Genomic DNA, 22,919 nt, shown 5'->3' with positions numbered 1-22,919 from the left:
AATTCCCAGTTCCCTGAACTTATCCTCAGAAGATAAGTGAGTCCCCTGCCATCCTAGTCACCTTCCTCTGAATGTATTCAGGTTTGTCTTCCTGTTTGTTTTCACAGTCTAGGTGTGGTTTGTAAGTGGAGATGTGCTACTAGGTTTTTACTTTTATTAATGCAATCTATACTTAGTGCACAATTCCTTACAAAGAAATATCCCTGATTTTCTGAGTATCCAAAAGATCACCTGCTATCTCAAATGGGATCAAAAGAAATGTAAGTTTATGGCATTTTTCTTTTCTTTTAGTTGCTTATATACTATGTCCCTTAGGTCATGGCTGATGGTAGTGCATCAACTACCCTATCTGAAAACAATTTGGAAGATGACTTAAATGCAAAAGCTGAAGGCTATGACATGTTATCATCCACTCACCTTCATAAGAATCATCTGAAAATCTATGGTGAACATGTCCCCAGGTAATATGATAAAAATAACATCACGACTTTTATTTTCAATTCCAAGTTCAAAGAACCTTTTAGTTGAATATGTCAAGGGATTATATTTTTATTTCTTCAAATAGGTTTTTTGTTATCTATGCTGATGGATCAGGAGTGGAACTTCTTCGGGACAGTGACATAGAAGAATACCTCTCCTTGGCATACGGAGAATCAACTACCATAGTTCTTCAAGAGCCAGTACAGGAACAGCCAGGTAGAGAATCCAGACTGGAACTCGTTGTGTCCCTTTACCAGCTCTCATCCTCCTTATCCAGTCTACCCCCGTGTCATCTCTACTTTTTTCCCTTTGCTCGCTTTTCAACTCCACTTTTCACCTGGCCATGTCAACCTATTTATACAGTGCTTTATGTCTGTACCACGCTTTATCTAAGCATCAACCTATATAAACTGTGTATGATCCCCCTCCTACCTATAAGCAGATTTGTATCTGCATTTATATCTGTTAGGTATGTTTAGTTATGTACCTAGGTTCCTATTTATGTGTTTGTTTCATCTTGGTAGGGAAAACAAAAGTGAGTTATCTTTCATAAGTTCATTTTTTATCATTTTGAATGTGTTGCCTTGGTGAATTTAGTACAACAAGAGGAGAAAGTACATTTCACGTGTCAGTTAGAAAATCAACCTGAAATATAGGATAAGTTACATATTATATTCATTGGGCATTTACATGGTTTCATCAATTTGAAAGAAATTAGTGTGTGATTAAAAGTTAGAGACATATATTGCACTAAGTAAGAGCCACTGTATATGTAACGTGTATTTAAACACAGGAAAAAAAAACTTTCATGTTATCTGTGTACCAAAGCAATGTGCTATATCTAGGTTTATGTGTGTGTTTCCTTTTTAATCTTTTCTCTGGTTGGTGGGATATATTTTGTGCTCATTTATGAATATGTCTGCATCTATGTACAATTGTATCTTTGAATGTATCAATGTACGTTGTGTGATGTTATAAATTTGCCCTTTCTGTGTGAATATGGGGAGTGGGGAGCTCTGACTGGTTGTGCAGTCTGTGTGTGGAACTGTAAGAGAATAGGAATTCATCTCAAATTGCTTTCTTAGTTGTTTAACTAGCATCTACGTGAAAAACCACCATGTGCCAAACACTGGCTGGGTGTTAGGAATACAGTGGTGAGCTAAGACAGCAATGGACCCTGCTTTCACAGAGCTTAGACTTTAATGAGAGAGATAGGCATTAAATGTATAGTCACACAAATAACTCTATCGTTATAAATTGGGATAAGATCTATGAAGTAAAGGAATATGATTCTATGAGAACATCTAACAGAGGAGCCTGACATAGTCTAGAAGGCTTCCCTGAAAACACTGGAGCCAAGAGCTACTGGATAAGTAGGCATTAATTAAAATAGGAGGAGGAGCTTTCTTGGAAGACAGAATACAAAGCAGGAAGCTTAAAGCTTTGGAGAACAGGGGAAAAAAGGCCAAAGTAGGCAAAGTACAGAAAGGAAAATAGCGCAAGTTGAGTCAGGGGTGAGGCCTCTGTTTTATCCCATAAGCAACGGGAAGTCAAAGAAGATTTTACATCATGGACTAGCATAATCAGTCACCCTGACTGCAGAGGGAGGTTCATTCAGAGTAGATGTGGGCAGAAAAGTTAGTTGTCATTGTAGTCCAAAACAGGATGGCTCTGAGGGGAATAGTCTAAGGTAGGGTCACTGGAGGGGGATGGGATAGATGAACTCAAGAAATGTTTAGTGGCAGAACTGACAGGACTTGGATGTGGTTTCCGAAGGACAGTGAAGTGTCCATTAATACTTTCAGGTGATCTAAATCCAGCTTTTTTAGGTGTTACCATGACTGAGACTCTCCTTTCTTGTTAGACTGTAAGGTCCTTAAGCCTAGTCATTGTGTTTGGCTTCTCAAAAGTGTTTGTTCGATTTGGTGAATACCTATTGAATTTCTCAGAATATTTCTGAAAGCAAAATGATCCTCTGATAACTCTTTGTGACCAGGTGCCCTGAGCATTACTGTCCTTCGCCCTTTCCATGAAGCTTCACCATGGCTAATGAAGAAAGAATTAGATACAATTGTTCCTCCTAATCTCCAGTCAAGGACATGGGAGACATTTCCCTCTGTTGAGGTACAAAGTTTTCTGCTATAAAGTAACTATATTTGCATATCCATCTATCTATGGACCAGAGTTCAGCTCTTCTCCTGTATATTCACATATTTCCCTCCTTTTGTAAATTGTTAATGGGCTCAAGGAGTTTTATGTTTGTAGATTTTAGAGAAATATACCTGACTAGTTTATCTCAGTTTTATTTCTTTTAGCCTACATTGCAGGCTTGAACGTCTTCCTATAATATGAAAATATTCAGTTTGAGTAACCCATTACTGATATTTTGCAATACAGAAACCTTCCCTCTCCCAATATTTATTTGTTAGTTTTAACACACAATGTTAGGTCTTTCACTTTCCCTTTAGTCTTAATTTATTAATGCACAAACTGAGTGTGTAAGAATAATGTGAAATATTAAATACAGGGACTTGCAACTGCAATTTTAAAAAGTAAGCATTGTAATTGTGGCAGCTTAGAGAAAGGCCCACCTAAGGTTTGGGTTTTTTTTTGTATTTTTTGTGGTACATGGGCCTCTCACTGTTGTGGCATCTCCCACTGCGGAGCACAGGCTCCGGACGCGCAGGCTCAGTGGCCATGGCTCACGGGCCTACCCGCTCCACGGCATGTGGGATCTTCCCAGACCAGGGCATGAACCCGTGTCCCCTGCATTGGCAGGCGGACTCTCAACCACTGCGCCACCAGGGAAGCCCCCACCTAAGGTTTTTTAAAGAGTGAGAGAAAATATCTTGAGCAAGAATCATAAAGTCCTGCATCTTGCCAGATTTGCCATTTCATTTTTTTTACATATTTATTGGAGTATAATTGCTTTACAATGTTGTGTTAGTGTCTGCTTTATAACAAAGTGAATCAGCTATACATATACATATATCTCCATATCCCCTCCCTCTTGAGCCTCCCTCCTACCCTCCCTATCCCACCCCCTAGGTGGTCACAAAGCACCGAGCTGATCTCCCTATGGTATGCAGCTGCTTCCCACTAGCTAGCTATTTTACATTTGGTAGTGTATATATGTCAGTGCTACTCTCACTTCATCCCAGCTTACCCTCCCCCCACCCCGACCTGTGTCCTCAAGTCCATTCTCTAGGTTTGCATCTTTATTCCTGTCCTGCCACTAGGTTCATCAGAACCATTTTTCTTTTTTTAGATTCCATATATATGTGTTAGCATACGGTATTTGTTTTTCTCTTTCTGACTTACTTCACTCTGTATGACAGACTCTAGGTCCATCCATCTTGCTACAAATAACTCAATTTCATTTCTTTTAATGAATGAATAATAGTCCATTGTATATATATGCCACATCTTCTTCATCCATTAATCTGTCGATGTACACTTAGCTTGCTTCCAAGTCCTGGCTATTGTACATAGAGCTGCAATGAACACTGTGGTACATGACTCTTTTTGAATTATGGTTTTCTCAGGGTATATGCCCTGTAATGGGATTGCTGGGTCGTATGGGAGTTCTATTTTTAGTTTTTAAAAGAACCTACATGCTGTTCTCCATAGCAGCTGTATTAATTTACATTCCCACCAACAGTGCAAGAGGGTTCCCTTTTCTCCACACCCTCTCCAGCATTTATTCTTTGTAGATATTTTGATGATGGCCATTCTGACTGGTGTGAGGTGATACCTCATTGTGGTTTTGATTTGCATTTCTCTAATGATTAGTGATGTTGAGCATCCTTTCATATGTTTGTTGGCAATCTGAATATCTTCTTTGGAGAAATGTCTATTTAGGTCTTCCACCCACTTTTGGACAAGGTTGTTAGTTTATTTGATATGGAGCTGCATGAGCTGCTTGTATATTTTGAAGATTAATCCTTTGTCAGTTGCTTCATTTGCAAATATTTTCTCCCATTCTGAGGGTTGACTTTTCATCTTTTTTATGGTTTCCTTTGCTGTGCAAAAGTTTTTAAGTTCATTAGGCCCCATTTGTTTATTTTTGTTTTTATTTCCATTACTCTAGGAGGTGGATCAAAAAGGATCTTGCTGTGATTTATGTCATAAAGCATTCTGCCTATGTTTTCCTCTAAGAGTTTTATAGTGTCTGGCCTTACATTTAGGTCTTTAATCCATTTTGAGTTTATTTTTGTGTATGGCGTTAGGGAGTTTATTAATTTCATTCTTTTACATTTAGCTGTCCAGTTTTCCCAGCACCACTTATTGAAGAGGCTGTCTTTTCTCTGTTGTATATTCCTGCCTCCTTTATCAAAGAAAAGGTGACCATATGTGCAAGGGTTTATCTCTGTGCTTTCTATCCTGTTCCATTGATCTATATTTCTGTTTTTGTGCCAGTACTATACTCTCTTGGTTACTGTAGCTTTGTAGAATAGTCTGAAGTCAGGAAGCCTGATTTCTCCAGCTCTGTTTTTCTTTCTCAAGATTGCTTTGGCTGTTCAGGGTCTTTTGTATTTCCATACAAATTATAAAATTTTTTGTTCTAGTTCTGTGAAAAATACCATTGGTAGTTTGATTGGGACTGCATTGAATCTGTAGATTGCTTTGGGTAGTATAGTCATTTTCACAATGTTGATTCTTCCAATCCAAGAACATAGTGTATCTCTCCATCTGTCTGTATCATCTTTGATTTCTTTCATCAGTGTCTTATGGTTTTCTGCATACAGGTCTTTTGTCTCCTTAGGTATGTTTATTCCTAGGTATTTTATCCATTTTGTTGGAATGGTAAATGGAAGTGTTTCCATAATTTCTGTTTCAGATTTTTTGTTGCTAGTGTATAGGAATGCAAGAGATTTCTGTGCATTAATTTGTATCCTGCTACTTTACCAAATTCATTGATTAACACTAGCAGTTTTCTGTTACCATCTTTAGAATTCTCTATGTATAGTATCATGTCATCTGCAAATAGTGACAATTTTACTTCTTTTCTGATTTGGATTCGTTTTATTTCTTTTTCCTCTCTGATTGCTGTGGCTAAAACTTCCAAAACTATGTTGAATAACAGTGATAAAATTGGGCACCAATGTTTTGTTCCTGATATTAGAGGAAATGGTTTCAGTTTTTCACCATTGAGAATGATGTTGGCTGTGGGTTTGTCAAATATGGCCTTTATTATGTTTAGGTAAGTTCCCACTATGCCTACTTTCTGGAGGGTTTTTATCATAAATGAGTGTTGAATTTTGTTGAAAGCCTTTTCTGCATCTATTGAGACTATCAGGTGGTATTTATCCTTCAATCTGTTAATATGCTTGCTATATCACATTGATTGATTTGCATCTATTGAGGAATCCTTGCTTTCCTGGGATAAACCCCAGTTGATCATAGCGTATGATCCTTTTAATTTGCTGCTGGATTCTGTTGCCTAGTATTTTGTTGAGGATTTTTGCATCTATGTTCATCAGTGATATTGGCCTGTAGTTTTCTTTTTTTGTGACATCTTTGTCTTATTTTGGTATCAGGGTGATGGTGGCCTTGTAGAATGAGTTTGGGAGTGTTCCTCCCTCTGCTATATTTTGGAAGAGTTTGAGAAGGATAGGTGTTAGCTCTTCTCTAAATGTTTGATAAAATTCACCTGTGAAGCCATCTGGTCTTGGGCTTTTGTTTGTTGGAAGATTTTTAATCACAGTTTCAATTTCAGTGCTTGTGTTTGGTCTATTCATATTTTCTATTTCTTCCTGATTCAGTCTTGGCACATTGTGCATTTCTAGGAATTTGTCCATTTCTTCCAGGTTGTACATTTTATTGGCATAGAGTTGCTTGTAGTAATCTCTCATGATCTTTTGTATTTCTGCAGTGTCAGTTGTTACTTCTCCTTTTTCATTTCTAATTCTATTGATTTGAGTCTTCCTTTTTTTCTTGATGAGTCTGGCTAATGGTTTATCAATTTTGTTTATCTTCTCAAAGAACCAGCTTTTAGTTTTATTGATCTTTGCTATTGTTTCCTTCATTTCTTTTTCATTTATTTCTGATCTGATCTTTATGATTCCTTTCCTTCTGCTAACTTTGGGGTTTTCTGTTCTTCTTTCTCTAACTGATTTAAGTGTACAGTTAGGTTGTTTATTTGAGATTTTTCTTGTTCCTTGAGGTAGGATTGTATTGCTGTAAACTTCCCCCTTAGAACAGATTTTGCTGCCTCCCATAGGTTTTGGGTCATCGTGTTTTCATTGTCATTTGTTTCTAGGCATTATTTGATATCCTCTTTGATTTTTTCAGTGATCTCTTGGTTGTTTAGTAGCGTATTGTTTAGCCTCCATGTGTTTGTACCCTTTACAATTTTTTTCCTGTAATTGATATCTAGTCTTATAGCGTTGTGGTCAGAAAAGATACTTGATATGATTTCAATTTTCTTAAATTTACTGAGGCTTGATTTGTGACCCAAGATATGATCTATCCTGGAGAATGGTCCATGTGCACTTGAGAAGAAAGTGTATTCTGTTGGTGTTGGATGGAATGTCCTATAAATATCAATTAAGTCCATCTGGTCTAATGTGTCATTTAAAGTTTGTGTTTCCTTATTTATTTTCATTTTGGATGATCTGTCCATTGGTGAAAGTGGGGTGTTAAAGTTCCCTATTATGATTGTGTCACTGTCAATTTCCCCTATTATGGCTGTTAGCATTTGGCTTATATATTGAGGTGCTCCTATGTTGGGTGCATAAATATTTATAATTGTTATATCTTCTTGGATTGATCCCTTGATCATTATGTAGTATCCTTTGTCTTTATTTTAACAGTCTTTATTTTAAAGTCTATTTTTTCTGATATGAGAATTGCTACTCCACCTTTCTTTTGATTTCCATTTGCATGGAATATCTTTTTCCATCCCCTCCCTTTCAGTCTGTGTGTTTCCTCAGGTCTGAAGGGGTCTCTTGTAGGCAGCATATATACAGGTCTTATTTTTGTATCCATTCAGCCAGTATGTGTCTTTTGATTGGAGCATTTAATCCATTTGCATTTAAGGTAATTATCGATATGTATGTTCCGATTACCTTTTTCTTAATTGTTTGGGGTTTGTTTTTGTAGGTCTTTTCCTTCTCTTGTTTTTCCTGCCTAGAGAAGTTCCTTTAGTGTCTGTTGTAAAGCTGGTTTGGTGGTGCTGAATTCTCTTAGCTTTTGCTTGTCTGTAAAGGTTTTAATTTCTCCATCGAATCTGAATGAGACCCTTGCTGGGGAGAGTAATCTTGGTTGTAGGTTTTTCCCTTTCATCACTTTAAATATGTCCTGCCACTCCCTTGTGGCTTGCAGAGTTTTTGCTGAAACTTCAGCTGTTAACCTTATGGTGATTCCCTTGTATGTTATTTGTTGCTTTTGCCTTGCTGCTTTTAATATTTTTTCTCTATATTTAATTTTTGATAGTTTGATTATATGTGTCTTGGCATGTTTATCCTTGGATTTATCCAGTATGGGAGTCTGCACTTCCTGCACTTGATTGACTGTTTCCTTTCCCATATTAGGGAAGTTTTCAACTCTAATCTCTTCAAATATTTTCCCAGTCCTTTTCTTTTTCTCTTCTTCTTCTGGGACCCCTATAATTCGAATGTTGGTGCATTTAATGTTGTCCCAGAAGTCTCTGAGACTGTCCTCAAATCCTTTCTTTCTTTTTTCTTTATTCTGCTAGGTGGCAGTTACTTCCACTATTCTATCTTCCAGGTCACTTATCCATTCTTCTGCCTCACTTATTCTGCTATTGATTCCTTCTAGTGTATTTTTAATTTCATTTATTGTGTTGTTCATCATTGTTTGTTTGCTCTTTAGTTCCTCTAGGTCATTGTTAAACATTTCTTGTATTTTCTCCATTGTATTTCTGAGATTTTAGATCATTTTTACTATCATTACTCTGATTTCTTTTTCAGGTAGACTGCCTATTTCCTCTTCATTTATTTGGTCTGGTGGGTTTTTACCTTGCTCTTTTTCTGCTGCATACTTCTCTGTCTTCTCATTTTGTTTAACTTACTGTGTTTGGGGCCTCCATTTCTCAGGCTGCAGGTTCCTAGTTCCTTTATTTCTGGTGTCTTCCCCTAGTGGGTGAGGTTGGTTCAGTGGGTTATGTAGGCTTCCTGGTGTGGGGGACCGTTGCCTGTGTTCTGGTGGTTGGGGCTGGGGCTTTTCCGTCTGGTGGACAGTGCTGCATCCAGTGGTGTGTTTTGTAGTGTCTGTGAACTTAGTATGACTTTAAGAAGCCTCTCTGCTACTGGATGGGATTGTGTTCCTGTCTTGTTAGTTGTTTGGCATGGGGCGTTCAGCACTGGAGCTTGCTGGCTGTTGGGTGCAGGTGGGTCTTGGTGTTCAGATGGAGATCTTTGGGAGAGCTCTCACCAATTAATATTACATGGGACCGGGAGGTCTCTGGTGGTCCAACATCCTGGACTCAGCTCTCCCACCTCAGAGGCTCAGGCCCGACACCCAGCTGGAGCACCAAGACCCTGACAGCCACATGGCATGGAAGAAAAGGAAGAGAAGGAAAAAAACAAGAGCAAACAGAATGCCAAAAGAAATGGTAACAGTAAAACTAAGCAGACAAAATCACACAACGAAACATACACAAACACACTTGTAAAAAAATATAAATACAAACAGACAGAACCCAAAGACAAATGGTAAAAGCAAAACTAAACAGACAAAATCACACAAAGAAACACACACACACACTCACAAAAAGAGAAACAAAAACTAAGAGATCAACTAAACCAATAAACATACCCACAAATGGAAACAAAAACTAAACTAAGGTAAACATAAAACCAAAAACAAATCAAACACAGAAAGCAAACCCAAGTCCACAGTTTCCCCCAAAGTCCACCACCTCAATTTTGGGAGCGCTCGTTGTCTATTCAGGTATTCCACAGTTGCAGGGTTTCCCAAGTCGATTGCAGGGATTTAATCTGCTGCTCCTGCGGCTGCACAGAGAGCTTTCCCTTTCTCTTCTTTGTTCACACAGCTCCTGGGGTTCGGCTTTGGTTTTGACCCCACCTCTGAATGTAGGCTGCCCTCAGGCATCTGTTCCCTGGCCAGAGAGTAGGCAGTTAAAGCAGCAGCTGATTAGGGCTCTCTTGCTCACTCAGGCCAGGGAGAGCGAGGGGTACGGTAGTCACAGTTGAGATGCCGGAAGTGCTTGTGGCAGCAGAGGCTGGTGTGACATTGCAAGAGCCTGAGGCATGCTGTGTGTTCTCCTGGGTTAGTTGGCCCTGGCGTGTTGCATAGGCTCCCAGCAGGGTGTGGGTAGTGACCTGTGCTTGCCCACAGGACCCTATATTTCTGTTTGGTGCCTATAAGCAACATGGTGAATGAAGATGATCTGAATTCTAGTCTTGGCTCTATCAATTATTGATGTGGAATTTGGGAAAAGTCACAATGCATGTCTTAACTCCTTGTCTGAAAAATGAAAAGACCACACCAAATGGTTTACTAAAACTATCTCCAAGTTGAAAATACTGCACTGTGAGAAATAATATACCACACCTGAGATTAATGAAGGACGTTCATTCTCTTCCTCCACAGCTCCTATAGTTATGACCTTCTATGCCCATTGGAGTGGCCACCCAGGCAAGCCTCTGAGTAGCTATCACTGACCAGGCATTTGGCACTGAAGAACAATTTATTTTATTTTATTATTTTTTTCATAAATGCTGGAGAGTGAGTGGAGAAAAGGGAACCCAAGCCTCCTGCCCTGTTGGTGGGAATGTAAATTGATACAGCCACAATGGAGAGCAGTATGGAGGTTCCTTAAAAAACTAAAAAAAGAATTACCATATGACCCAGCAATATCACTACTGGGCATATACCCTGAGAAAACCATAATTCAAAAAGAGTCATGTACCAAAATGTTCATGGCAGCACTATTTTCAATAGCCAGGACATAGAAGCAACCTAAATGTCCATCAACAGATGAATGGATAAAGAGATGTGGCACATATATACAATGGAATATTACTTAGCTGTAAAAAGGAATGAAATTGAAGAGCAATTTAAAATGAAACACATCAGGGCACACCACTCCTGAAAATCAATTACAAGGAGAACATAGAGATGTGAATCTACTCAAGACACATGTTTCTGCCCAAGAGATCCCAGGAAGATTCTAGTGGCATGCTTAATCTAGAATGAGCTCAAAGACTTCCCAGATCTATGGGATGATTTCTCTCTCAAAGTATCTCTCCAAGTCAAAATGAACATGGAACCAAAAAGTTAAAGATTGTTAATTCCAAGTGTCTTAGGCTCCCTGTGGATTTTAGGGAATAGTTGCATGCATTTGGCATAACTGAGGTTGCTGCTGCATCACCATGGCAACAGCATGGCTTAGCATTCCCCTAAATGCTATCCAGTGGGACATCAGGCAACAGGATTTTTAAATATCCTTATTCTTGGTAACATATTTAAAGAGGAAAACTTGCCCAGTTCTGTTCCCAGTTTCCCTTATATTTGCAAACATTTTTGAGAGCAGGGATCCATTTTATCACTGTGGTATTCCCTAATGAGTGGTTCCTAGCATAGAGTGTCTACATAATAAGTACTTGGTGGAAAAAACAATTCTAACGGTAAAATATTCTCATTTGTTTAGTGGTTGTTTTGCTTTGTTTCATTAATAGAAAAAAACTCCAGGGCCTCCATTTGGCACTCAGATTTGGAAGGGCCTCGACGTTGGGTCCAAACAGTTAGTGAGTGCCCCAGCCCCTATACAGAAGAGCCCCAGCGTGCTACAGATACGCCAGTTCATCCAGCACGAGGTCATAAAGAATGAGGTGAAATTGAAACTGCAGATTTCCCTGAAGGTAATGGAATTCTGGTAACCTGACCCAAAAGAATCAGGAACAGAGCAATCATTCTTCTTGGTTTCCTGAGGAACCTGAAATTATGTAATTCTGCCAATATTTATCTAATGCAACACATAAATGTCAATCTTCTAGAGAGTAGGAGGTTGAAAGGCAGAAAATGCTTAATGGTTCCCATAAGGTATAGGAAGTTTTGAGACCCCAAAGACATTGAGAAGATAAGTAACTTTTATATGTGATTGCAATATCGTCCTCCTCCTCTCTCAGTATATGGGAAACTGATCTAGTAACCTCTGGAAAAAGGTAGAACTGCATATTAACCTGACACTTGTCGGAGGAAGAAAAGGATTGTTGGTTTTGGGAAATAGTCTAAAAATTTGTACATATATAGTTAACTGTATAAGCGTATCTATAACATCTCACTGTCAAGTGTGTCAGCTCTCTCAGAACAAGTATCATATGTGTTTTGTTTATGGTTATGTACCCAGTACCTGGCATACAGCAGGGGACCATTATCTGTGAAAACAGATCAGATATTTATGCAAAAGGTAAAGTATATTTCTCTTGGAAGCAAAGGCATGAACTGAGTAACTCACATTCATAGATCTCATCATAAAGGCTATACCTGGAAAGGACTCTAGAAATCATCTAACCCAACTCTGTCCATTTTCTTGATGAGGACACTGGAGCACTGAATGAGAAGCTGGGCCTCTCTGAGGTCCTCAGACAATTCTAATGTCCTGTGGCTCTTAAAGCTTTGCTTTTGGACTTCTCAGGTCTTTGTTTATTAACCTATTAAGGAAAAGCCTTTCCAGATTGCTTGACCAGTAACTGATTGTTGAGCCTTGTGAACTGACATATTCTTAACCTTTTTGTAATATTTCAAGCTGATGTTGACTATTCTGTGTCTGTCTCTACCATATTTCTGCATTTTATTGATTTCTTTTATTCTACTGATTTAGGATTATATAAACCATATTCTAAAGAAAGAAGATGAGCTACAGGAAATGACAGTTAAAGATTCCAGAACTGAGGAGGAGAGAACCAGTGCTGCAAATCTCCTCAAGCTAGTTATGGTGAGAAAGAAATGTTTTTTACTCTAGTGGTTTTACTATTGTCTCAATATTAAATGCTTCGAGACAAAATATTGTAAATAATAGCTGTTTCTGCCACTTCTATGAAGCATTTTCTCCCTCCTTATAATTTCTTATTTCTGTGGAACTCTGATCCCTTATATATATCGAATTTTCCAAAAGCTTTTTAGGCTCTTCCTTAAATCATAAATAATTCTGAAGGCTCTTAAATAAAAGTTTTTATTGTCTTCAGAGAAACTGACATTCATTGAAATGTCTTATGAATTAATGAATGAAATAAGAAGAAGGAAGAAAAATCAATTTCTACACTTAAAATTATTTCCATTTTTAGAAATTTGCTATGTGAAAGAAATGACTAAAAAAATCACGTCACTTTTTGTATTGGCATTAAAAAACTAATTCATTTTATAGTAAGTTCCATAAAAGATCAATTTGATCACATAAGGAATCCTTCTAAACAAAGTAAATTTTGTATGTAATATAATCATCATCATTAAGGAATTCTATCTTCATTTCAGTCTTTCCCTAAAATGGAGAAAACTACAAAAAGACATGTTACTGAAGGTAATTACATTTAATATTTTTCTGAAAAATAGTTACAGATTGCAAAGGAACAATCTTAAATACACTTCTCAGTTATTCTCTCATCTGATAGCAAAGTACCATGTACATATTTCTGTTGTCATATTGGCCATGTTGTATTGTAATGATTTATTTATATATTTTCTTCCTACCTAAACTGTGAGATCCTTCAAACCATGATTGCCTCTAATTTATCTTTAACTATCACATGTTGAATGATAAAAGTTGACATTTGGCTTTTAAGTTAGCCTCAACTTGCATTTAGAACATAGCAATCATACAGGAAGGAAACAGTCAACCAACCAACACTCTACTCCCAATACACACACACACACACACACACACACACACACAGAACTTTGGAGCAACTACACAGGTATCAACAAAACCTTGCACTGTTTTGCACTATATGTGGCCCAAGCAGTCTACTCTTGGAAAGCTTATTTATTTGGGGATATATACAGCCCCAAAAACTTGGTTATATGGTTTCATAGTTCACAGAAGACAAGCAGTGGAGAATTTTTGTGGTTTGGGATTTTCTTTTCTATTTTGGTCATATGACAAAAGTCAGGAACTGGCAGCCACGGGCTCCATTCAGCCCACAGATGTGTTTTGTGTGTCTCCCACAATGTTGTCTTGCACAGTTGCTTTTGTTGTTTCTGTATCTGAATTTTCCTTATCTTGAAATGTCCCATTACCACACAGTGACATGTAGCTGAAGATGATTAGCAGCTGCCCTTTTAGAACTGCCATGAACAAAAGAATCCATCACAGCCACCAGTGTCTCCTGTCCTTACACTCTGTTGTCACTCTTTTACCTGAGTGGCCTCTTATGTTAGGGTTGCCAGATTTAGCAAATAAAAATGCAGAAGGCCGAGTTAAATTTGAATTTTGGACAAACAACAAATTTTTTTGTTATAAGGATGTCTCAGAATAACATGGAACATACTTATACTAAAGATTTTTTTGTTGTTTCTCTGAAATTCAAATTTAACTAGGTGCCCTATACTTTATCTGGTGGCCCTACATTGTAGCATTTGAAATTTTAACCTCTGGTGTGAGGGAACAATCACTGTAAGGTAAATGCACAGGCTGCCCAATCGTGAAGGACAAATCAAACATATTTTTCAAACAGACAAACAGATGCAGGAATCAGAGTCTTGCATGTTTACAGCTGCCCCTGACACATTAATAGTGGTGACCCTAAGTCAACACTCCCCAAAGTACTTCCTAAAACACTAGTCTATGAGACAGCTCCAGAAAAAAAAAAAATGAGTTCTATGCTAACATAAGTTTGCATAATGCTGCATATTGCCTTACCTTCTTAGACAGCCACAAAGTACATGAACTAATTAAGGGTCCAGAAAAGCTCTACAGTAATGAAACATATTTAACCTTGTAAAAATCAGTGTTTCCCAAACTCATATAACCATGGAACATGGAACCTTCTTTCTTTTTTAATCTCCTGTTAACATCCCACCAAGACCATGTTCTCTGGAATAACCTCTGAGAACCACTGCCCGAATTATCAAATAACCGTTGTATTATATTCATATTCTTAGGTTTAGATCTTTAGATATTGTTTTAGAAAAACAATTTCAATAAAGTGTTTAATTTTTTTGAGCTTTGGTGCTTCAGATGTGAAGAAATTCAGTTAGGTAGAACACTGACGCCCCCAGTGATGTGGGACAAATAAGGTGTCACTTACATTTTACATTTTGACTATAAGATGTATGTTTTCTAAAAGGGTATTTCATAGAGATACCTGGTTTCCTGTTATATTATTGCTTGGTCATGGAAATTCTAGTAATCACTTGGTAGACTCAATATAGGCTCTTAGAAAACATCTCAAATGAGTAATTGTGTGTACTGTGTACACACAATTGTGTACTGGTTGTGTGCTGGGCTGTCAAGAAGTGAGGATAAAAGTTAAATGCATCTGTTTTTAAAGTTGCAGCCCACCTAACCGATTTATTCAAGCAGTCTTTGGCTAATACTACAGAATGTCCACCAGAAAACTTTGAGACAGATTTCTCTGAAAAGAAATGGAGGTAAGCTGATCCAATAATCTGTTCCAACCAGTATTAAGGAAATGATGAGGAAATGGAGAGGTGCGGGTGTCCTACAGTGGGTGACTACATCAAGGAATTAGCCTTTCATCTTCCATGCTGTTAACAATTTATCATACAAGGGTGGGTTTTCTTTTATTATCTGTAAGCTGAGAACATTGCCTTTTTTCATCGTATTTTTTTTCCTTTCCTTTTACACAGGCACGCAGAAACAACAAAGCGCTGGAAAGAAAAGTTAGCTCAAAAGAGGTAATTCTACCCTGAACTATACATAAAATAAACATGTGAAAGACCCAGTTTGGTGGAGTCATAGAATTTTAGAATGGAGTGGGTTGCAAAGTCCTACCATCCAGGCTTCCCGATGTTCTTTAAATTCTGCTACATTTCTGCCCAGCAGTCATTCATCTTTTGGGCAGTGACGTTATTATCTTTTGAGGAAGACCATTTGACCATTAGGTAGATCCTCTCTCTCTCATAAGCAAGGAAGCTCTCAGGTATTCTCTGTGCTTTGGTAATTCTAATATACTAATAAATATTCTAGAACTTAATGCAGAGCATAGTTGTAAACATGCAAGGATTCTTATAATGCACACGAGGAATGTGCTCTAAGCCTTATGTGCTCTGGTTTCCTTTCAATCCTGGCTGAGGATTCCAACCCCAGCCCTCTTGCCCTAAAGAAAGGAAGCCAGATATATTTATTGAGTGTATAGTAGTACATATGGTACCACTGTACACATTTGCATGGCTCCTCTCCAGAATGACTCCCAGGATGAATATGCTTCTTAATAAAAACGTCTGGGCTACCTTGTGGAATGCGTTGGAGAGGTGGTGAGATAAGACCTTAGGTCTCATGGGCCACTCCTCTATACAAGGTCAAACTAGAAATATATACTGTCCTATAGAATATCCCTGAAAGGATATCCAAGAGCCTGGTGACAGTGAGTGCCTGTGGAGAAGGAGACTGAGAGGTTAGGGGATAGTGCAAGATGGACTTCCTTTTCATTATGTACTCTTTTCTACTTTTTGAGTTATGTACATTTGCATGTGTTATCCATTCACATTTTAAAAAATTTTTGAAACATTAACAATTTCGAATTTTAACCCATAGGTAGAAATGGCAAGCCAACAAAAGTTTTTGAAGAAGAAAGTGAAACACATAATTAGATATATGTCCTAGAAAGAGAAGGGCTGGCAACATGGAAAATGGACAGGGGAGGAGGGTTAAGGAGGGAGAAAGTTTCAAGGAAATAGAAGGTAGTCAACAAATGTCAGATGCCATGGAAGAATCAGAAAGGAGAATGAAAAGAGGAATTTGTGCTTATCGGTTGGAAGGTTTATTGATTTCTTTTGTAAGAACAATTTTAAGAGAGTGATAGGCAGTAGCCAGACTTCCATAGATTGATGAATGAAACCAGTGAGCTAGTAGAGAGATTTTAATGAGAAATTCAAGCTGTTTAAATAAGACGATTTTCATTCAGCCAGTATTTCCAGAGAGGCCATCTAGTATAAGAGAAAGAGCACTGGTCTTAGAGCCAGCAGACCTAGAATCAGCTCCAATTTGATTATTTGCAGACTGTATGATTCCAGCTGGTTGTTTTACTTCAGTAAAACTTACTTCAGGAATTCAGTTTGCTTATCTATAAAATGAGGTTGATTAGACCACCTAGTATCTAAGATCTCTGTCAGTTCACTAACAGCTGACTTGCATAAGCACTTCTCAAGATCACAGGCTTTGGTGCAGGCAACCTGGATTTTAATTGAGACTTTACCTCTTACTAGTTACTTCTCTATGCCTTGAATTTTTGACGAATAAAATGGGGATAATAATAGTAACTCATAGAGTTATTGTAAGATTAAATGTAAAGTACTTTGCAAAGTTTTCCTGGCATGCAATAAGCACTTAAAAATGAAAATTATTTCAGATAGGGTTAGGTTTGGCTGCATTTAACGGACAACCCCCAAATCAGTGTTTTACAAGAAAGAAGTTTGTTTTTCCTAACGTAAAAGAAGTCACAAGTGGGCAGTCCATGGCAGGCAGTGCCACTTCATCATCAGGAACTAAGATTCCTTCCTTTTTTCTGTTCCATCATTCTTAGCACATGATTTCCATCCTCAAGTTTGCTTCCTAGTTGCAAAATGACTGCTGCAGCTACAGCCATTTCATTCATATTTTAGGAAGTAGGAAAAGAAATGAAGCAAGGACAAAGGGACAGCCTTCCAGCTGAGTTAGCCCTCTTTAAAAGCTTTCTGAAGTCTTACCCAGTGACTTCAGTTTACATCTTACTGGCTATCCGTATATAGAGGGAAGGCTGGGAAGTGTAGTTTTTAGCTGGACTATTGCCTCCCCAGTACATTTTCTAATATGGAAAGTCAGCTAGCAAGATTATGATTGTTTTTATTTTACTTTGTGATCATTAATTGCATTTTTCATAAGCCATTCATTCCCCAGGTTTCAGTGTTACCACTGCTACTGAAATTTTGGAAATCAGTAGAATCTAGCTGTCAATTAAACCTCGGAGAAATGGAAAGACATGCAAAAAGGTCATCCATGTGGTTTGTAGCCTTTTGAGATCAACCGTAAAACCAGACTACCAGCTGGTATCATTATTTCCTATCTTACATGAAAGTCTAATTTCTGAGGTCAGAAATGTTACTGATTCTACAAGAAGCAGAAGATGAACTGAAACAAGTTGACAAAAAAATGCCCAAGTTAATTCTTACCAGTTTTGTTAGTGATCCCCATTTTCTGTGGGATTTAGAACTGAAACAAAAGCAAATAACATATTTTGTTAATGTTCTGTGTCTTCTTTTGCATCCTTATGGAAATATCCACCAGGGAGGAAATTGAAAAAACACAAAACTATCTAAAGGAAATTAGGAACAAAGTAATATCGCCCTACTGGAAATCTGAACTAAGCAAGTTACATCAGTCTCAGGTAATTGAATGTAATTAACAAAAATTGAATGAGTCTTCATAGAAGTTGATACAATGCCTGTGCTTTTAATGTAACCTACCTATCCTGATGTTGTTTCTTTCCTGCTTCAAGCATCAACCCAATTGACTAACCCATACTCTTCAAATCATGTCCTCACCAGCATGTGAGAGGGAAATTCTTTGCCAGTGTATTCCTACAGCTCTACCTCCCTGCCTTGCATTATCACTATTAATTATGTTCTCCCATCTATTTTAAGCTCTTTTTGGGTTGAATTCTCCCTATTGATGATTATCCTCTGATAAATCCCATTTTGAAGTTTTTATTCTATTAAAATCTCCTCACTCATCAGCTGCTTAGGCAACACTGAGAGATTGTGAGTTCTTGGAAGCCCATGGAAGGAGAACATGGATCTCCTCTCCTATGAAACCTTGAAACTCTCAAACAAAGGGAGGATTTTCATGTGTTCAGAACTCCCTGTGCTTCTATGAAAATTCCAGATGTTATTATTAACCAGAGCCTGCCTGACAAGAAATTATGGGAAATTATGACTAATTAACAAAATTCAGAATTGAGTTAATCAGTTTCTTGAACAACTTGTAGTTTGCAAACTTCCTTTTCAGGGCCTTAAAAAATATGCTTTTATCACTGTTTACCAACTTAGCATGCTTGTAGCACTTGCCTTTCAGCCATGTGTAAGTCTAAAATAAATCTTTGAATTTTCCTTTAAGTTTAATTATCTGGACACCCTTTCCAAGAACTTGCCTTCTTTTACAAAGAAAGACGAGGATGCAAGCAAAACAGCTGTTCAAGATACATCCAGTCTTCCTCCAGGTAATATGTTCATGTAGCTCTTATTCCTGTTAATGTAGAACATAACTAGTTCCTACAACTTTTTGTCTCAGTAACAGCTAATGACATAACACGGTGTTACCTATATATTATAGATTTGGCTGAGTTATATGAGGAAACTAAAATGTAAATAAAATTTAGTTTTCATCCTGTATGCTTAAAATTTACCTAAAAGCATTAAGAAGACCTGACTAATTTAAAAATCAAGGGAGTAATGAAAGGTTGTTGGAAAACAGGACATTTACATGGTCTCCAACTATCACCTCACGTATTACCTGCTAATTATGAGGAGGAGAATATGCCTTTACAATGGAGGGAGATGGCATTTTCCACCTTAACCAAGTGATCAAACTTCTACCATATGTGAGACAACCTAGCATTAGATGTTTTCTCATATAATGCAATATGAATATTGTTCCTAGAACCTGTGTAGAATTCTCACCAAAAATCCTTAACCTGAATTTAATCAAAAGGAAACAATCAGACAAACCAGAATGTAGACATTTAATAAGACAACTGACACAGACAATTCAAAAAAGTCAATATCATTGGCCCCATGGCTCCACCCTCATTTCTCATGCTTCAGTGAGGCCCGCGCTTTTCACCTCAGGGAGCGCTTACCTCATGAAGAAACTCAGGGTAAAGGCACGGCCACCAAAGCAGGAGTGAGAGCAACTTGACATCGGGAAGGAGACGCTAAAGAGGCTGCAGCCGCAGGAGGCCAGAGTCCTGGCCGCTGTCGGCCTTCCCTGAGGGCTTCGACAGGGCCCCTCAGGCCTTGCATCTGCTGAGTGCCGCCCACCTCACGGACACCATCCTGCCTCGCTGACCCAGTCGCCCTGTTGCCAGAATGAGCTAATGTCTGAAAATTGCTCAGCAGAACCAGGCACAGCACGGGCCTCTCCTCTTGTGGTTTCACTTGCCAGTGACCACTATCTTGATAATTCCTTATGACTGACAGGGTCTTGGTGCTCTGGCGGGGTGTCAGGCCTGAGCCTCTGAGGTGGGAGAGCCGAGTTCAGGACACTGGACCACCAGAGACCTCCTGGCCCCACATAATATCAATTGGCGAGAGCTCTAAGAGATCTCCATCTCAATGCTAAGACCCAGCTCCACTCAAAGACCAGCAAGCTCCAGTGCTGGACACCCCAAGCCAAACAACTAGCAAGACAGGAACACAGCCCCACCCATTAGCAGAGAGGCTGCCTAAAATCATACTAAGTTCACAGACACCCCACAACACACCACAGGACTCGGTCCTGCCCACCAGAAAGACAAGATCCAGCCTCATCCACCAGAACACAGGCACCAGTCCCCTCCACCAGGAAGCCTACACAACCCACTGAACCAACCTTACCCAGCGGGGGCAGACACCAAAAACAACAGGAAATATGAACCTGCAGCCTGCTAAAAGGAGACCCCAAACACAGTAAGTAAAGCAAAATGAGAAGACAGAAATATGCAGCAGATGAAGGAGAAAGGTAAAAACCCACCAGACCAAACAAATGAAGAGGAAATAGGCAGTCTACCTGAAAAAGAATTCAGAATAATGATAGTAAAGATGATCCAAAATCTTGGAAACAGAATGGATAAGATACAAGAAATGTTTAACAAGGACCTAGAAGAATTAAAGAGCAAACAAACAATGATTAACAACACAATAAATGAAATTAAATATTCTCTAGAAGGAATCAATAGCAGAATAAGTGAGGCAGAAGAACGGATAAGTGACCTGGAAGATAGAATAGTGGAAATAACTACTGCAGAGCAGAATAAAGAAAAAAGAATGAAAAGAATGGAGGACAGTCTCAGAGACCTCTGGGACAACATTAAACACACCAACATTCGAATTATAGGGGTCCCAGAAGAAGAAGAGAAGAAAAAGAAAGGGACTGAGAAAATATCTGAAGAGATTATAGTTGAAAACTTCCCTCATATGGGAAAGGAAATAGTCAATCAAGTCCAGGAAGCACAGAGTCCCATACAGGATAAGTCCAAGGAGAAACATGCCAAGACACATGTTAATCAAACTATCAAAAATTAAATATAAAGAAAAAATATTAAAAGCAGCAAGGCAAAAGCAACAAATAACATACAAGGGAATCACCATAAGGTTAACAGCTGATCTTTCAGCAAAAACTCTGCAAGCCAGAAAGGAGAGGCAGGACTTACTTAAAGTGATGGAAAGGAAAAACCTACAACCAAGTTTACTCTACCCAGCAAGGATCTCATTCAGATTCAATGGAGAAATTAAAACCTTTACAGACAAGCAAAAGCTAAGAGAATTCGGCACCACCAAACCAGCTTTACAACAGACACTAAAGGAACTTCTCTAGGCAGGAAACACAAGAGAAGGAAAAGACTTACAATAACAGACCCCAAACTATGAAGAAAATGGTAATAGGAACATACATATCGATAATTTTCTCAAATGCAAATGGATAAAATGCTCCAACCAAAAGACATAGACTGGCTGAATGGATACAAAAACAAGACCCGTATATATATGCTGTCTACAAGAGACCCGCTTCAGACCTAGAGACACATACAGACTGAAAGTGAGGGGTTGGAAAAAGATATTCCATGCAAATGGAAATCAAAAGAAAGCTGGAGTAACAATTCTCATATCAGACAAAACAGACTTTAAAATAAAGACCATTACAAGAGACAAAGAAGGAAACTATACAATGATCAAGGGATCAATCCAAGGAGAAGATATAACAATTATAAATATTTATGCACCCAACATAGGAGCACCTTAATTCATAAGACAAATGCTAACAGCCATAAAAGGGGAAATCGAGAGTAACACAATAATAGTAGGGGATGGGCTTCCCTGGTGGCGCAGTGGTTGAGAGTCCGCCTGCCGATGCAGGGGACGCGGGTTCGTGCCCCAGTCCAGGAAGATCCCACATGCCACGGAGCGGCTGGGCCCATGAGCCATGGCCGCTGAGCCTGCGCGTCCGGAGCCTGTGCTCCGCAACAGGAGAGGCCACAACAATGAGAGGCCCGCGTACAGCAAAAAATAATAATAATAATAATAATAATAATAATAATAATAATAGTAGGGGACTTTTAACACCCCACTTTCACCAATGGACAGATCATCCAAAATGAAAATAAATAAGGAAACACAAGCTTTATATGAGACATTAGACCAGATGGACTTAATTGTTATTTATAGGACATTCCATCCAAAACCAACAGAATACCCTTTCTTCTAAGATCAGGAACAAGAAAATGTTGCCCACTCTCACCACCATTATTCAACGTAGTTTTGGAAATTTTAGCCACAGCAATCAGAGATAAAAAAAGAAATAAAAGGAATCCAAATCAGAAAAGAAGAAGTAAAACTGTCACTGTTTGCAGATAACAGAATCCTAAAGACACTACCAGAAAACTACTAGAGCTAATCAATGAATTTGGTAAAGTAACAGGATACAAAATCAATGCACAGAAATCTCTGACATTCCTATATACTAATGATGGAAAATCTGAAAGAGAAATTAAGGAAAGACTCCCATTTACCATTGCAACAAAAAGAATAAAATACCTAGGAATAAACCTACCTAAGGAGACAAAAGACCTGTATGCAGAAAACTATAAGACCCTGATGAAAGAAATTAAAGATGATACAAACAGATGGAGAGATATACCATGTTCTTGGATTGGAAGAATCAACATTGTGAAAATGACTATACTACCCAAAGCAATCTACAGATTCAGTGCAATCCTTATCAAACTACCAATGGCATTTTTCACAGAACTAGAACAAAAAATTTCACAATTTGTATGGAAACACAGAAGACCCTGAATAGCCAATGCAATCTTGAGAAAGAAAAACGGAGCTGGAGGAATCAGACTCCCTGACTTCAGACTATACTACAAAGCTACAGTAATCCAGACAGTATGGTACTGGCACAAAAACAAAAATATAGATCAATGGAACAGGATAGAAAGCCCAGAGATATACCCACGGGCAGGGGGAAGTATAAGCTGGGACAGAGTACAAAGTAAGAGAGTACCATTGGCATATATACACTCCCAAATGTAAAATAG

At 38.4% G+C, this 22,919-nt stretch overlaps 1 protein-coding gene across 1 annotated transcript in view; it reads left to right on the top strand.

Annotated features, from left to right (window-relative positions):
- The window catches only part of SPAG17 (sperm associated antigen 17), a 221,521-nt gene that overhangs the window by 173,316 nt on the left and 25,286 nt on the right, over positions 1-22,919 (top strand). Inside the window, exons 33-42 of the mRNA XM_060120028.1 lie at positions 316-461; positions 566-696; positions 2,477-2,604; positions 11,148-11,330; positions 12,293-12,406; positions 12,943-12,988; positions 14,958-15,057; positions 15,277-15,324; positions 17,912-18,011; positions 18,740-18,842. Of these exons, the coding sequence (XP_059976011.1) occupies positions 316-461; positions 566-696; positions 2,477-2,604; positions 11,148-11,330; positions 12,293-12,406; positions 12,943-12,988; positions 14,958-15,057; positions 15,277-15,324; positions 17,912-18,011; positions 18,740-18,842 (1,099 nt within the window). The remainder of the gene's footprint in view (positions 1-315; positions 462-565; positions 697-2,476; positions 2,605-11,147; positions 11,331-12,292; positions 12,407-12,942; positions 12,989-14,957; positions 15,058-15,276; positions 15,325-17,911; positions 18,012-18,739; positions 18,843-22,919) is intronic.

This window comes from Mesoplodon densirostris, chromosome 2, assembly GCF_025265405.1.
Source record: "Mesoplodon densirostris isolate mMesDen1 chromosome 2, mMesDen1 primary haplotype, whole genome shotgun sequence".
Lineage (NCBI taxonomy): Eukaryota > Metazoa > Chordata > Mammalia > Artiodactyla > Ziphiidae > Mesoplodon > Mesoplodon densirostris.
This window is presented reverse-complemented; position numbering and strand designations above follow the sequence as displayed.